At 52.3% G+C, this 14,117-nt stretch overlaps 2 protein-coding genes across 3 annotated transcripts in view; one reads left to right on the top strand and one right to left on the bottom strand.

Moving 5' to 3' along the window:
• Positions 1-2,835, top strand: part of PDXDC1 (pyridoxal dependent decarboxylase domain containing 1) — a 43,811-nt gene extending 40,976 nt beyond the window's left edge. For both annotated transcript variants that reach the window (XM_049768282.1, XM_049768281.1), the window contains exon 24: positions 2,517-2,835. In XM_049768282.1, the coding sequence (XP_049624239.1) occupies positions 2,517-2,576 (60 nt within the window). In that variant the 3' untranslated portion in view covers positions 2,577-2,835. The remainder of the gene's footprint in view (positions 1-2,516) is intronic.
• NTAN1 (N-terminal asparagine amidase) lies at positions 1,489-14,029 on the bottom strand. Its single transcript, XM_049768285.1, has 10 exons — positions 13,939-14,029; positions 9,328-9,430; positions 9,181-9,246; positions 8,814-8,922; positions 6,501-6,574; positions 5,951-6,004; positions 5,264-5,317; positions 4,135-4,232; positions 2,571-2,684; positions 1,489-1,834 (listed from the first exon to the last, which is right to left on the bottom strand). Exons 1-10 carry the CDS (start codon positions 14,017-14,019, stop codon positions 1,655-1,657), a joined length of 933 nt encoding a protein of 310 aa, XP_049624242.1. The 5' UTR covers positions 14,020-14,029; the 3' UTR covers positions 1,489-1,654.
• Between the last annotated feature and the right edge of the window lie 88 nt (positions 14,030-14,117).

The raw sequence follows: 14,117 nt of genomic DNA, 5'->3' as shown, positions 1-14,117 counted from the left end.
AACCGACTGCACATTCCTCTGTTTAATATCTGAACCCACTAAAAATCGTCCTGGCCCCGAGAGCCTCATATTCCCTACACCGTGGAGCACCGTGTTACCTTTCGGTTCTAACCCATCTTCCCCTCACTGTTCCCCACGGGTGCTGCTGTCCTGATAGCAGATGCCCCCTTGGGCACCTGCCTCAGAACTGAACCAGAAAGGCCACCATCCCCTGGCTGCTCAAACCAGACCTTTCATTATCCGAGTTTCAAGTGAGCCCTAAACTACTGCCCGTTTCTCCCCTTCCAAAAGTCACTGCATCATTTCAAGGACCATAGGTCTTGACCCCACTCCTCACCCCCGTGCCTTAGGGGGAAGACGGTGGGGATTCGCATTGGGTTTGTAGCATTAGAAGCCTTATAGTTAGATCACATAAAGCCTCTATAATTACACTGACTGGATGTGATTGTTGACACTTGGCATAGTACAAGTGTCTGCTTTGCTTTTCAGGGGGGTGGGGGAGGTTTGCAGATAATCAGACCAAGACTTCCCTGTTTATTTGGTGCAATGAAGTATATAACAGATAAAAATGGGAGAAGGAATTATCACCTTTAACGAGATTAATTTTTAAATGTTTTTATATTTGGAATTGTTAAATTGGTTTTGCTGAAACAAAATTTCACCCTTGAGATAACATTTAAATGTTGGTTTCAATAAAGGTTCTTGAAATTGTTACTGGTAAGTTCCATTCCTAACCCACCCGCCCACCTCCATACCCTCCCCACGGATTGTGGCTATAACTTCCTTTTGGACATAGCAGCTTCTGAAAAAGGACGGTTTGTAGAATATAATGTGTACAGTAACCAGTTAACAAGCTTACACCTAAAAAAAAATTAGTGGCTTTCTATAACAGATTAAATTTAGTCTTCTAGATTATTTTTAAGGCAGTTATGAAGCCATGAAGTCCAATTTCCTGAACTTTCCTGCTCATTCATATACATGCCTGTACATGTACACATCAGTTTTAGTTTTGATGCTTCTAAAGTAATTGAGGGCCAAAAAATTTTTTATGTGTGTGTGTTTTGTTCTCTTTTGGTTTGTGTACCACACCCAGTGGTGCTCAGGAGTTATTTCTGGTTCTGCACTCAGGATGCCGGGGATTGAACCTGGGTTAGCCACCAGTGCAAGGCAAATACCGTACCCACTATACTATCTCTCATTCCCCTCCCCTGAAAAAATTTTTAAGCCTCTTGACATTCTCACTGAATTTTCTGCCTTTTTAAAAACAAACTATTTAAATCTTTCAATTACTAATTTAGTAGAAACAGAAATAGTTCAGAAATATCTGAAACAGCTGCCAACACCCCCAAAAAAATTTCTGGATGTTTAGGGCCAGAGAATAGTCCAAGGGTGAGACTTCTACCCTGCATATAACTGATCCTAATTCCACATATAGGTTCCCTAAGCACCACCAGGTGTGACCTGAAAACAAAAATAAGCCCAAACAAATGCCTTTGCCAAAATAAGATTTTATTCTGAAATTTGAAAGACACTGAGTGAGTATGAAAATCTAAGACTTAATGAAGGGAGATCCCAATTCCAAATCCCCCCAGGGTAGGGTGCTGACCCCACCATGACCCATCAAGCCAGACTGCTTTCTCAGGGCTCCCCCTGCCTAGCTCCCGGGAGCGGAGATCTTCTCCCACAAGCCAGCGGTGTTTTTCTTGTAGAGTAGCGCCCTGTTTCCAGGGAACAGCACGTGGGTCGGAGAGGGATGCTTCTTCAGGAACAGCAAGGTGGATCTAATGTGTTCCACAAAGTGCGGGGGCTCTGCCAGAGGTGACGTGGAGAGGTTCTGGAAAGACACAAGACCCCAGGCATCAGCTCTTGCTATGGCTCCCTCTTTCCTCTCTAGATAAAACTCGGGAGTGTCTGTGTCCCATAACCAGTTAGAATGTTCTCTGGTCACTGTAGAAGTCGATGGAAGCCAGATTTCCTAAGAAATGAGGTGCTAGATGAATTAGAGCTAACATGGAGTTGGAGAAATAGCACAGCGGTAGGGCATTTGCCTTGCATGTGGCCAACGCGGGACTGACGATGGTTCGATTCCTGACATCCCATATGGTCCCCAAACCCTGAGCACTGCTGGGTGTGACCCAAAAAACAAAAATCTAAGAGTCTATCTAGGACAGTGGGACGAGTGAGCAGATATCTAGGACATTTGTGACCTAGTCTCCAGTTGATACAGGAGTGGCTGGAGCAATAGCACAGTGGGTAGTAAGTACACTTGCCTTGCATGTGACAGACCCAGGTTCGCTCCCCAGCATCCCATAGGGTCTCCCAAGCCCTCGAGAATGATTCCTGAGCGCAGAGCCAGGAGTAATCCTTGAGCACCACTGGATGTGGCCCCAAAACAAACCAAAACCCAGTAGAATAAGGAGTTAAATGAGGTTTGCATTTTGGGTACCAAAAACCAGTACTACCCTGGAGAAGGAGAAGCGACAATTTTCAAGCCTAAACCCTCTTTTTTCTTACAGATGAAGAACCCAGGGTCGAGAGTGTTAAGATTTGCCCAACCTGTATATTCTCACCTCTAGTATTTCCTTATCATCTTGCTGCAACCAGAAATCCACGTGTGGAAATGGCTCCCAGGAATATGGTCCTATGCGGAGTTGTTCTGTCTTTGCATCGTAAATGCTAACCATCTAGAACAAGAACAGTTCCAGGACAGAACTGAAGGAACGGTACCCGCTTTTTGCCCTCCCGTTAATGTAAAAGCTCCAGTGTAGTCTAGCCCGGAAGGCACTGATCAGGACGCAAGCTTCTTAGAAATAACACAAACTGCTACTTACTGAAGGTTTCTGAGGTGTCTGGCACTGCACTTTGTGAGTAACATACAGTGTTTGCTTTAGTCCTGACAACAGCCCTGCAGGAAGACAGGATTTGGCCCATTTTGACTCAGGGCCACACTGCCCGCAGTCACATGTCCAGTAAGATTCTGAGCTGGACTGCAGACCTCGCTGCCACGGAAACGGCCTCATGTGTCCCCTGGTACCTCACTGATCTAGCAAGCACGAGGTGCCTGTGGCCCCATTCAAAGAGAGGAAAAAGGCATGTGGCAAAAAGCGCTATAGACAAAGGATTAATGTCCCCAACACAAATTCACTGGCCGGTTTTCCACTTTATCAAGCCTTGTTAGGTATTGTTTGGTTATGAAGTTTCATGGGTTCTGAGTATGAACTGAATCCGGGCCACTGGGCTACATGGGAAACAGGAAATGGGACCTTAAAGGTGTTTTTACATGGAGCCCGGGACAGCCTCGTACAAGTCAAATGTTTTACCAGCTGTACTATGGCTCTGGCCTCTTACAAATGTTTTTATTATTTCTATTTATCTGTGGAGGTCACACCTGGTGATGCTCAGAGCTTACTCCTGGCTTTGTGCTCAGATACCACCCTTGGGGATGCTCGGGGAACCCTATAGGGTACCAGGGATCAAACCTGGGCTGTCATGTGCAAGCAAGCACCCTCCCTGGGGCTATACTATCTCCCAAGCCCTTAAAAATGTTTTTAAAGAGAAAGGGCTAGCAAAACTATGAATCCCAACCTTTTTCAATGAAAAGGCTGTAAGGGAGTAGCTCTCGCCCCTTTGTGCCAAATGACATCTCAATCCTCACACTCGACGTTCCAGACAGGGTTGTACGAGGGGTCTCAGACACTCGAAGCAGGCACTGCCCCCCCTTCTATAGCCCCAGCCCAGAAAAAGTCATCTGTTCCTCAAATGGCATATAAGTTCTGGGTGCTCTCCCCTTTTCTACTTTAAAATTTAAGGTTTTATTTCATTAAAAACCATCCAGTTTGATCGTCTGGGGGCTAGTCAGATGGTACCAGCTGGAGGCTCCTGACTGAGATGCTAGGGTCCTCCCCCTCGGAGCCATGCACAGCTAACACACTTTCCCGTCTGAGGGCACCATCCTACCTTCCCAGGTCCCCAGGGTGGAAGGGCTCCCTGGGGTACCTGTCTGTGTTCCTGATCACCCATCACTTTGAAGAAGCTGAATGATACTGCCCATATCTTCCCTCCATTAGCCCAGCCCAGGGAGTCAGGGGTCTCTCCCACCCCGAACCCATCACCCAGAAGTGATGGGGGACTCACCGGGCCTCCCGTCAGTGCCCGCGCAGAGCGCAGCAGCTCCTCTGGCCCTCGATCTCGGAAGGATGCTCGGAAAATCTCCGCCGTTTTGATGTTCACAGCTGTGAGGGACACAGGATTCAGTTGACAGAAGACAGAAAGAGATGCCTCTTGCACACTTTCACTTCTGCCACCACAAAGAACAAACAGGAGCACGTGTGACTCTGTGGGAGGAAGAGGGGGGAAATGCCACCTTCCCGCTCAGACTCACTGGGCCTGGCAAAGCTGATGTAAGCTAGGGAAGCAAGTAGGGCTACACCTGAGAACAAAGACAGGCAAGAAACCCAGAACCCAGAAAAATAAAATAATGGGGAGGGAACTTGCCTTGCACAAAGCTGAGCTGGGTTCGATCTCCAGCACCCCATAGCGCCCCCCCCCAGCACTACCAGGAGTAATACCTGAGTGCAGAGCCAAGAGTAAGCCCTGAGTACCTCCAGGTGTGGTCCAAAGAGAAAACTCGGAACCTTCCACCCTAATGTCTAAAGCACCAAGTGAAAATGCAGACAAATAGAGACGAGCTGATGCAGGGAATCACGGCCCACAGCTGACTGACACCATGTGGTCATGGTTGGGGTGTGTCCCCAACATGGAATCCTCAGGCCAAGCTTAGACCATCTGACTCTGAACTGCTGGTCCAAGTTGGTTGACACCGAGGGGGGTCCCCAGGCCTCCTGAGCACCAGATGGAAAGCCCCCATCCACTGCCCAAAAAAGAAACAAAACCACTGGTCTTTCCTGCCATCCCAGGCAGTGGCTCTGTCCCAGCCCATAAGTCATGAACCACCTAAAGATTTGAGGTTCCCCCCAGTGGGGGGACACAGTCCTGTCTGATGGCCTCATCTATTCCAGCTCCCACCAACCTGGACCCCCTCGAGCCCCAAGCAAGAGCAGAGACAGGACATCTGGTCCTGGCAGTGGGACAGCAGCCGCAGCATCCATGCATCCTTGCTGTCACCTTGCTCTTTCACTGCCATCTTGGGGTACAACCACGAACACATGGAGGGTACACAGGAACAAACACACACCTACATACAGGCTGGCAGCTGGTTCCGAGGTGCCCATATACCCGTCCCACCCACCCTGGCGATGCTCACCAATGCCGTAAATAACCGGAAAGTGGTTCTCATTTTCCTCCCGGTCGTTTAACTCTAGGAGTGGAAGCAAATGAAGGCAGAGTAAGCAGCTGCCTGCACTTCCTGGCATGGGCCAGCAGGGGGCAGCCCCTGCAGTAGAGAAGGGGCCTTTTCTCAGGGGAGTCCTAAGCACTGGGAAGAGGCAGATAAACTCCCATAAGTCAGCACCTACGACCACCCCTGTGCTAAGCCACCACCACCGGCCACCCGAGCTGACTCCTGGGGACAAGAAAGTCAAGTGGCACTGGAGGGAGCCCGCAGTGCCACAGAAAGTCGGAAGGATTTGGACATAAGGGGGGTGGGGAGCCAGTTTCTTTGGGAAAAGCCAAAAAAAGTGGCAGCAGCAAAGCCATGAAGTCGGGACCAGGCACAGGGGTGAGGCTGACTTAGAAAGAATAAGGTGGGCCCGGAGAGATAGCACAGCGGTGTTTGCCTTGCAAGCAGCCGATCCAGGACCAAAGGTGGTTGGTTCGAACCCCGGTGTCCCATATGGTCCCCCGTGCCTGCCAGGAGCTATTTCTGAGCAGACAGCCAGGAGTAGCCCCTGAGCACCGCCGAGTGTGACCCAAAAACCAAAAAAAAAAAAAAAAAGAAAGAATAAGGTGGCCTGACAGCCGAGTTCAGTCTGGGAGGAATGACAGGGCTCACCTGTCACACACAATGTCACCAAGTGAATGTCATCATCCTGCCTGTCGAGTTCACCTGCAATTGGAATTTGTAAAAATGGATGTCAAGAAATTCCTTAGGGGTTAAGGCTCTTGTCTTGCACGTGGCCCACCCATGTTTGGTCCCTGCTTGGCACATGGTCCCTTGAGCACTGCCAGGAATGACCCTTGAACAGAGCCAGAGGAGCCCCTAAGCATCACCAGGCATGACTCAAAAACTTAACTTTTGGGGGAAGCCACACCTAGTGGTGCTTAGGACTTACTCCTGGCTCTGCTCAGGGGTTCACTCCTGGAAGGGCTCAAGGGACCATCTAGGATGCCTAATGGGGCAAGCAAGGGCCAGGCCTTGCCACAGAGCCAGCATGAGGCCCTCGAACCACTACCCAGAGCACCAGTCCTTAGGAACCTGCACTAGTCTCATGCCTCTGAGCCAGCCACACCCACACCCACGTGCCCCTGGCACATCGGGTGCTGAGTTGGGGAATTTTTTCATTCAAGCCCACACCAGCCAATGTGTCCAGCAAATAACTCACAGAGCAGCTGGTGAGTGAGCCTCTGGGACAGTTGCCGGTCATCGCTGAAGCCACCCACAAGGTGCACCTCCAGCCTGAGAGAGACAAGGTGTGGGTGTCAGAGACGCATGGGCCAGGCCAGGCTGGGTCCCTCACTCTCCACAACTGCTCAGGAACATGCAGAAGAAGGTATATCTGAGGGGGAAAGGAGTGAAGATGCCCTAGAGACACATACTAGGTGAGGGAAGTGGCCTGGGCACGCGGAATGTCCACCCACAATGGGCCCCGCACTCAGAGAAGGTGACAGCGTCATTTCAATGGCAAGCAGTTCTACCACTAGCAGGGTTCCCCTGAACACCTATCCCTGGAAATACATCTGGAAGCCAAATTCCCTGGGAAAAATGCCAACCACCAGGCCTTCCCAGGAGCACTGAGAATACCACATGCAGGCATGTCCAACCCTCCCAGCTTGCTGTCTCCCTCCAAGGAAGATGGGGAGGGCCCAGGGCCTGGACCACCTGGGGATGTGGACTGGGAAAGCACAGCTGCATTTCATGCAGAATAAAAGGCTTCCGGCACAATGAAGCAGACCCTCTGGCATCCCCATTCCTGACACTGGAGAGAGAGGAGGGTTGTCAGTCTCTGCTTCCTGTCTGGCCTGGAGGGAACCTGGCAGTTTCCCAATCAAGTAGCTTCTCGAAGCTTCTCACAGCCCTGGTGCAGACAGAGGTAGCTTGGCCCAGGTCATGCAGCCAGGCAGGCAGAGGGAAAATTCACTTTAAAGCCAGATCTGGCTCCTAAATGCAATTCCACCTCAATCTCTCGTGCTCCAACACTCAAAAGTAGTGCCAGTGCCAGCAGCTGCAGCCTGGAGACCCTCCGAGTGGTCCAGGACACACAGTAGACGAAAACACAGTGGCACAGACATAGCAGAAAACTGTTTGGCAAAAGGCAGAAATAAAACCATGCAGTTTGCTGCTACAGTGTCAGATCTGGAGGGCAGCAGGACAGACACAGAATGATCTCTCAGACACGGGACTGGAAACAAGGACAGCGCACTTGCCTTGTTCAACTGAATACCAGGTTCAATTCCTGCATCCCATATGGTCCCCCAAGTTCTGCCAAGAATGATTCCTGAGTTCAGAGCCAGGAGCAAGCCCTGACCTCTGCCAAGCGTGGCCCAAAAACCAAAATAAAAAGAAACACCAAGGGGCTGGTGTGATAGCACAGTGGTAGGGCGTTTGCCTTGCACTTGGCTGACTCAGAACGAACCTCCGTTCAATCCCCAGCGTCTCATATGGTCCCACTCGCCAGGATCGATTTCTGAGAGCACAGCCAGGAGTAACCCCTAAATACCGGGTGTGACCCAAAAAGAAACAAAAAGAAAAACACAGAAACACTAGGGGAATGACAAAGGCCCAAAGGCAGCAGAACTGGAGAACTGGCCTACAGGTGAGGGGAGAGGGACAGATTGGGGACATTGGTAGAGGATGGGACACCTGGTACAGGGCAGAACGGTGTATGCATATGTAAGTCATGGTGCCTAAAATATACATATATTATTTTTTGGGTTTTGGGCCACCCCTAACAGTATTCAAGGGTTACTCCTGGCTCTGCACTCAGATCATTCCTAGCAGTGCTCAGGGGGACCATATGGGATGCCAGGGATCAAACCCAGCAGGACAAATGCTCTACCAACTATGGCCCCTATTTATTTATTTATTTATTTATTTTGTTTTTTGGGCCCCACCCAGCGGCGCTCAGGTTATTCCTAGCTCTGCACTCAGGAATCACTCCTGGCAGGCTCAGGGGACTATATGGGATGCCGGGGATCGAACCCAGGTCCATCCCGGATCAGCAGCATGCAAAGTAAACACCCTACTGTTGTGTTATTGTTCCAGCCCCTCTTTAATATTTTAAAAATAAAAGCAGATCTGGTGGCAGAGAGATGGTGAGTCATGGGGGTTGAACTCCAGCAATGCAAAGGTCCCTTGACAGGCAGGAGTGATCCCTGAGTGCAGCTGGGTGTGGCCCAGAAGCACTCCCTCCACAAATGATAAAGGCAAAGTGGGCAAGAAAGAGAACACAGTGGGGTAAGGCACTCTGCCCAGGACACCAACTGAGCTCCTACAGGAAGGGACAGCCAGACAGACGAACAGGAGGGGAGAGAACATCACTGGGGCAAAACAAAGCCACATCCAGGACTTGTTCTCCTACAGGCCCAAGACTGCAGAACCAGCCTACTGCAGAACCAGCCCACAGCTCCCCCTTTGCCTCTCTCCCCCTTTCTGGAGCTGGCACCTCCTTCCCCTCAGCATGGGGCCTGGCACTCACCTTCCACACTGGGCATGCTCGGAGAAGGCCCGCACAGAGCTGACGATCAGGGGTATCTCAGCTTTGGTGTCGGACCCGTCGCAGTGCGTCAGGCAGGTGGCCCCGTTACCTGGAGGACAAAGGGGGGAAGGACCCGTTTTAGTCCCTAGCAGTCGCCTGAGTCTCCGCTGGTCCACTGGCACCTCCTCCTCATGGCCAACCCTGCAAGAAAGGGTAGATGGTCCCCCCAACCCCTTCAGGCCAGGCGGAAGCGGGGCTGGCAGCTGAATGACTAAGTGGCCCAGGGTGCCAGGCAGCCCAAGCCAAGCACATGTTGAGGGGTGTGATCTGTGTGAGCACTGAGGGTCCCCTTCGCCACTCGCCATACCTGTGTGCCTCAGGACCACAAAGTGGCACGTGGTGGCATCGTCAGAGCCCAGAATGGAGACGGAGCCTGTTCAGAAAAGGAAAGGACATAAAATAGCCGGCCATCTTGCGGGGAGCTTGGCGCCCAGCTCGCGGCTTCCTAACCTACCATCTTTGGGGGAGGTCACTGCAAGCTCTCTTTGCTGCACATACAGAAGGCCCTGGGGTCCCACTTGCTGAACAGACTGAGCTCTGAGAAGTCTGGCTCTTTCCTGTTTAATTAGAAAAAAAAACAACAACAAAAAATAGTGATGGACGTTAGTGTATTTGGAGCGAGGCCAGACAGTGCCACTGTGGGTGAGGCCAGCGGAACCCACAGACGGGTGTGTGGCTGGCCTGACATGCGGGAGCCGAGCAGAGGAAGTCACATGCAGAGAAGCCACAGAAAATCTGATTTCAGTGGCTCCCAAGTCCTAAGTCCGGCGCATCGTCCTTTCTCTGCAACCTGCCTACAGAGCCTGAGACTGACCCGTTTCACAGCCAGAATCTTGAGCTGGGAAAAGGGCCTAGCAGAAGCTACACCCCATCTCCTACCTCCCTCGGTCTAGCTCTGCTGGGTTGGGTGCTAAGGAAATAATCCCCCCCGACTCGAACATCCTGTGAGCCTCGGGATGATTGGAGGAAGGAACCGGGGCAGAAAATGTGACTGAGGGGACGGAGAGATAGCACAGAAGTAGGGCATTTTGCCTTGCACGCTGCTGACCCAGGACGAACACCAGTAGATTTCTGAGCGCAGAAATCATGAGTAACCCCTGAGTGCTGCCAGGTGTGGCCAAAATAAAAATTATTTCAAGGAGTGGCACCAGAGCTAATTCACATCTGAGCCTTGTCTGGTGTGGCAAAAATAAATAAATAAGTAAATAAAATTCAGAGTTTTATCAGCCGGCAACTAACTGCACAGGGTCCCAGACCCGAACCATGGGGCCCCATCTGTTCTCCCAAGCCTTTAGAGAGAAGCACGTCAACCTAGAGCAGGAAGCAGACAGGGAAGCAAGTATTTACACCAGGTGACAAATTGGCACAACCTAATGGGGAACGAGGTTACAAGTGTGAGGCTTGCCGGGTATCAGAGAAACCCCGTCTCTGGTCTGGATCGATTATTTACTCAGGTGTCACGGTTTTCACTGACACCTTCCAGATGTTGCCAATCACTGGTCACATTCCCAGCACATGTGTACTGGTTTTTTATGGAGCTTGTTTCAAGGAAAACAAACAGCAAAACGGTGCCCTGGGGACAAGATGGATGCCCTTGTGTTAAGCCTTTACACTAGGGCCCGAGAAATAGCACAGTGGTAGGGCGTTTGCCTTACATGCTGTGGCTGACCCGAACTGGCCAGGAGTGATTTCTGAGCACAGAGCCATGAGTAACCCCTGAGCACTGCTGGCTGTGGCCCCAAAACAAACAAACAAACAAAAAAAGAAAGCCTTTACACTAACATAACAGGGGCAGGAGCCATAGCACAGCGGGAGGGCTCTTGTCTTCCACCCAACCTGGGTTCAATCCCCGACATCCCAATGGTCTCCCTATAGTGATCCCAATGGTCTCCCTATAGTGGAGTGATCCCTGTGAGCAGAGACAGGAGTAACCCCTGAACACCACTGGGTGTGGCTAGAAAACGCGCAAAGGAAAAAAGTGCGAATGCTGATCATCATTTCCTTTTAGGCACCACTGCTGCTTTTTAACTTTACTGAGTTCACTGAAATGTCAACAGATGCCTGTGGCTGGGGGCTGAAGCGATCCACAGGAGCCTCTAAGGAGCTGGCAACATAGTCCACTTCTCTGGGCCCCATAGTCCTTCTCTGTCAACAGGAAATAGCGATGGACACAGGGCTACCTCTGCCCAATCCAGATCCAGCATTTTATTGTTGGGGGGTTGTGAGGGAAACCCATGTGCTCAGTTGCCTGGGGCTCGTGGCTACACCCAGCAAAGATGGCAATCCAGGGTGCTTCCAGCCCTATCCCAGCCATTTCTCTGGTTCTAAGCTATAGGCGGAACAGGCAGGGGCTCGACCAGGGCATGGGGATGGGCAACAGCATTGGGCTGAGAAAATGCATTGCAGACCAGAAGCTGCAGTGTGAGCCAATAAAATAACTAAAAATCTTTAAAGGGTGTCCAGAGCGGTGGCGCAGCAGTAGGGCGTTTGCCTTGTACGCGGCTGCCCTAGGATGGACCGTGGTTCGATCTGGTCCCCCAAGCCAGGAGCGATTTCTGAGCATAGAACCAGGAGTAACCCTGAGCGTCACCAGGTGTGGGCCAAAAACAAAACAAAACAAAAAATTCTTAAAGGTCCTTGGCAGAACTTGCAGGGCTGAGGGGCCACGGGGTGGTGGGGCCCTCTGCCAGCCCCATTCTCTTCCTTACAAAGGGGAAAGAATTGGATGAAGTCCCCCTCCTCCCACTGCTGGATCACAAAAAGCTGGGGGGGGTCTCATTGGCATTATGAGGTGTCACATCCTGTTCCCCACTCCCCACCAAAACGGCCTGAATCTCCCCTACTTTATCTGCAGGCAACCTTCCACCCTTTCCAGGCACCTCGCCAGCCCACTTCCCTCCAGCCTGGCCTCTTTTCCTGCGTTGGCCACAAATAAAGGGGAGCCGCCCCAGCACTTTCCTGTCACAGGGCTGCTCCCCAACATCAACGGAGGCTCTGGACTGCCCCCCTGAAGCTCCTTTGCAGGAACCCTTGAGAGTTGCTTCTTTGCTTTCTAACACGCCCTTTGCACAGCGGCTACCAGGCCAAGGATCATGCTGGTTTCTATCGCAGAAACTGTCCCACAGCAAAAACACAGGGTGTCCCTCTCTCGCTGCTCTTGAGCAGACAGCTGAGCTGGTGGGGTCCCACTCCTGACCTCACCACTGCCGGGGGTGACAATGACCTGAGCCAGGAAAGAGCTTCATACGATGGTGCTAAGTGTCTACAAGTAACAGTATGACAACTAATAAATAGACCACCGTCTCGCTTCGTTTTGTTTTAGTTTAGGGCAATACCCGGCAATGCTCAGGGAACCATATGGGGATGCTGAGGATTGAACTCAGGTCAGCCACATGCAAGGCAAAAGCCCTCTCCGCTGGGCTCTGGCCCTCTTTTTCCTTTCTTTTTTTTTTTTTTTTTTTTGCTTTTGTGCCACACCCCGTGGTACTCAGGAGTTACTCCTGGCAGGCTCAGGGGACCATATGGGATGCCAGGAATCGAACCCAGGTCCATCCCGGGTTCACCTCATGCAAAGCAAACGCCCTACTGCTGTGCTATTATTCCAGTCCCCCTTTTTCCTTTTTTAAAGGAACAATTTCAAATAATGTCTGACTGAGGCTCAATCTCCGAACACAGATGACTTAGATTTCTCTCTGCAGCCACAAGCCCAACCAGAGTCCCCTCTGGGGCCGAAGGCGCACACTGCAGGCCCCACAGCGGAGGCGAAGAGGCGCCTGACACCATTCTCTAGCTCTGTGCTCACCCGGCCAGCTTGGCAGCACCTAGTGAGGTCCCATAAGAGCACTCGAGTGAGCAGCACCAGAAGAGCAGGCAGAGCTCAAGGCGTTGGCTGGGCACAATCCCTGGACTCTGGGTTCGGGCCAACACTGACTTGCCAGAGCTCATCCTGTACCCAGGACATCACCCCTCAAGTGCCTCTTGGCCACCTCTCGCTGGGCTCCTGCCTGGGCTGCCCTTGGGGTACCCGGTCTGGACACCCGATCTGGGCTTTCAGAACTAGCCACTGGCGGCATTTCACTTCTTTTTAATTTTTTTAACTTTATTTATTGATAATTGATTGATTGGTTGTTGGGCTACACCCTGCAATGTTCAGGGGTTACTCCTGGCTCTGCACTCAGAAATCATCCCTGGCAGGCTGGGGGACAGACGGGATGCCAAGGATTGAACCCGGGTCGGCCGGTGCAAGACAAATGCCCTACCTACCACTGTGCTATCCTTCCGGCCTGGCACCCCACTTCTTAACCAACTTCACAAGCTCAGGCCCACGAGGACCACACTTGGGGAGAGACTCGAATCAAAGGGGCCCCGGGACCCCACCAACAGCTCAACCCTGCAGTTAAGGAACTGCAGCCTGACAAGCACCAGCCATGCCATGCCATGCCATGCGGGCCAAGAGGTGTCTGGGAGCATCTGGACCTTCAGAACCTCTTACCAACAGTCCTGCTGAGGACAGAAAACAGGAAAACAAAACCAAGCGCTTTCCTGGGGGACACACCCTGGGCCTCGCGCCTGGGACAGCAGCCTGGAAAGGCCCTGCCCCACGCGGGGCGAACCCCACGATGGCGTCCCTGGGTTAGGGATCCCCCCTTTTAGAGGGTGACAGGCCTAAAGGACACCCACCATTGAGGGCACCCACATTTCCCTCTGCAAGTCAAGTTCCGAATGGGGATGGGGACTGGGCCTGGAAACAGGGGGGACACGACCTGGAAAGGATGACTGGAAGGGTGAGGGTTGGTTGTTCCTTGCATCCATCACTGCGGTGCTGTGCAACCTTAGATAAGACGCCTAACCTCTCTGGGCCCTGTCTATTTGGGGACAAAATAAAGAGGAGGGGGAGCCCGGAGGGTGCCCTGCAAGATCCAAAGGAGGGAAAAGCACCGCAGCAGCAGCAGCAGCAGCTGCTGCAAATCCAAAGTCAGGGTCGGGGCGAGCGGGGCCGGGGGTCTCCCCCAGTACCCCCCACCCCGGGCCCGCATCGAACCCCCCACGCGCGGGCCCTGCTCACCTCCAAGAGCGGGTGGGCGCGGACCAGATCCCGGGCCGACTGCGGCAGCCGCACGCGACGCCCCTCCACGAGCAGCGGCATCGCCCAGGCGGCGCCCCTGCACCCCCGCCCCGCCGCCCGGACCCGCAGTCGGAAGAAGGGGCGGGGCGCAGAGGCTCACGGGGAATGTAGTCCGGGCG

Source organism: Suncus etruscus, chromosome 2 (genome assembly GCF_024139225.1).
Source record: "Suncus etruscus isolate mSunEtr1 chromosome 2, mSunEtr1.pri.cur, whole genome shotgun sequence".
Lineage (NCBI taxonomy): Eukaryota > Metazoa > Chordata > Mammalia > Eulipotyphla > Soricidae > Suncus > Suncus etruscus.
The sequence above is the reverse complement of the archived record's forward strand: the minus strand, read 5'-3'. Positions and strand labels throughout refer to the sequence as shown.

Coding starts and splice junctions, on each gene's coding strand:
- NTAN1 (XM_049768285.1), bottom strand. CDS start 14,019: ATGCCGCTGCTCGTGGAGGGGCGTCGCGTGCGGCTGCCGCAGTCGGCC. Junction 5,318..5,950: donor GGTGACATTGTGTGTGACAG/GTGAGCCCTGTC, acceptor TTCCACTCCTAG/AGTTAAACGACCGGGAGGAA. Junction 4,233..5,263: donor TCCGGTTATTTACGGCATTG/GTGAGCATCGCC, acceptor TGTCCCTCACAG/CTGTGAACATCAAAACGGCG.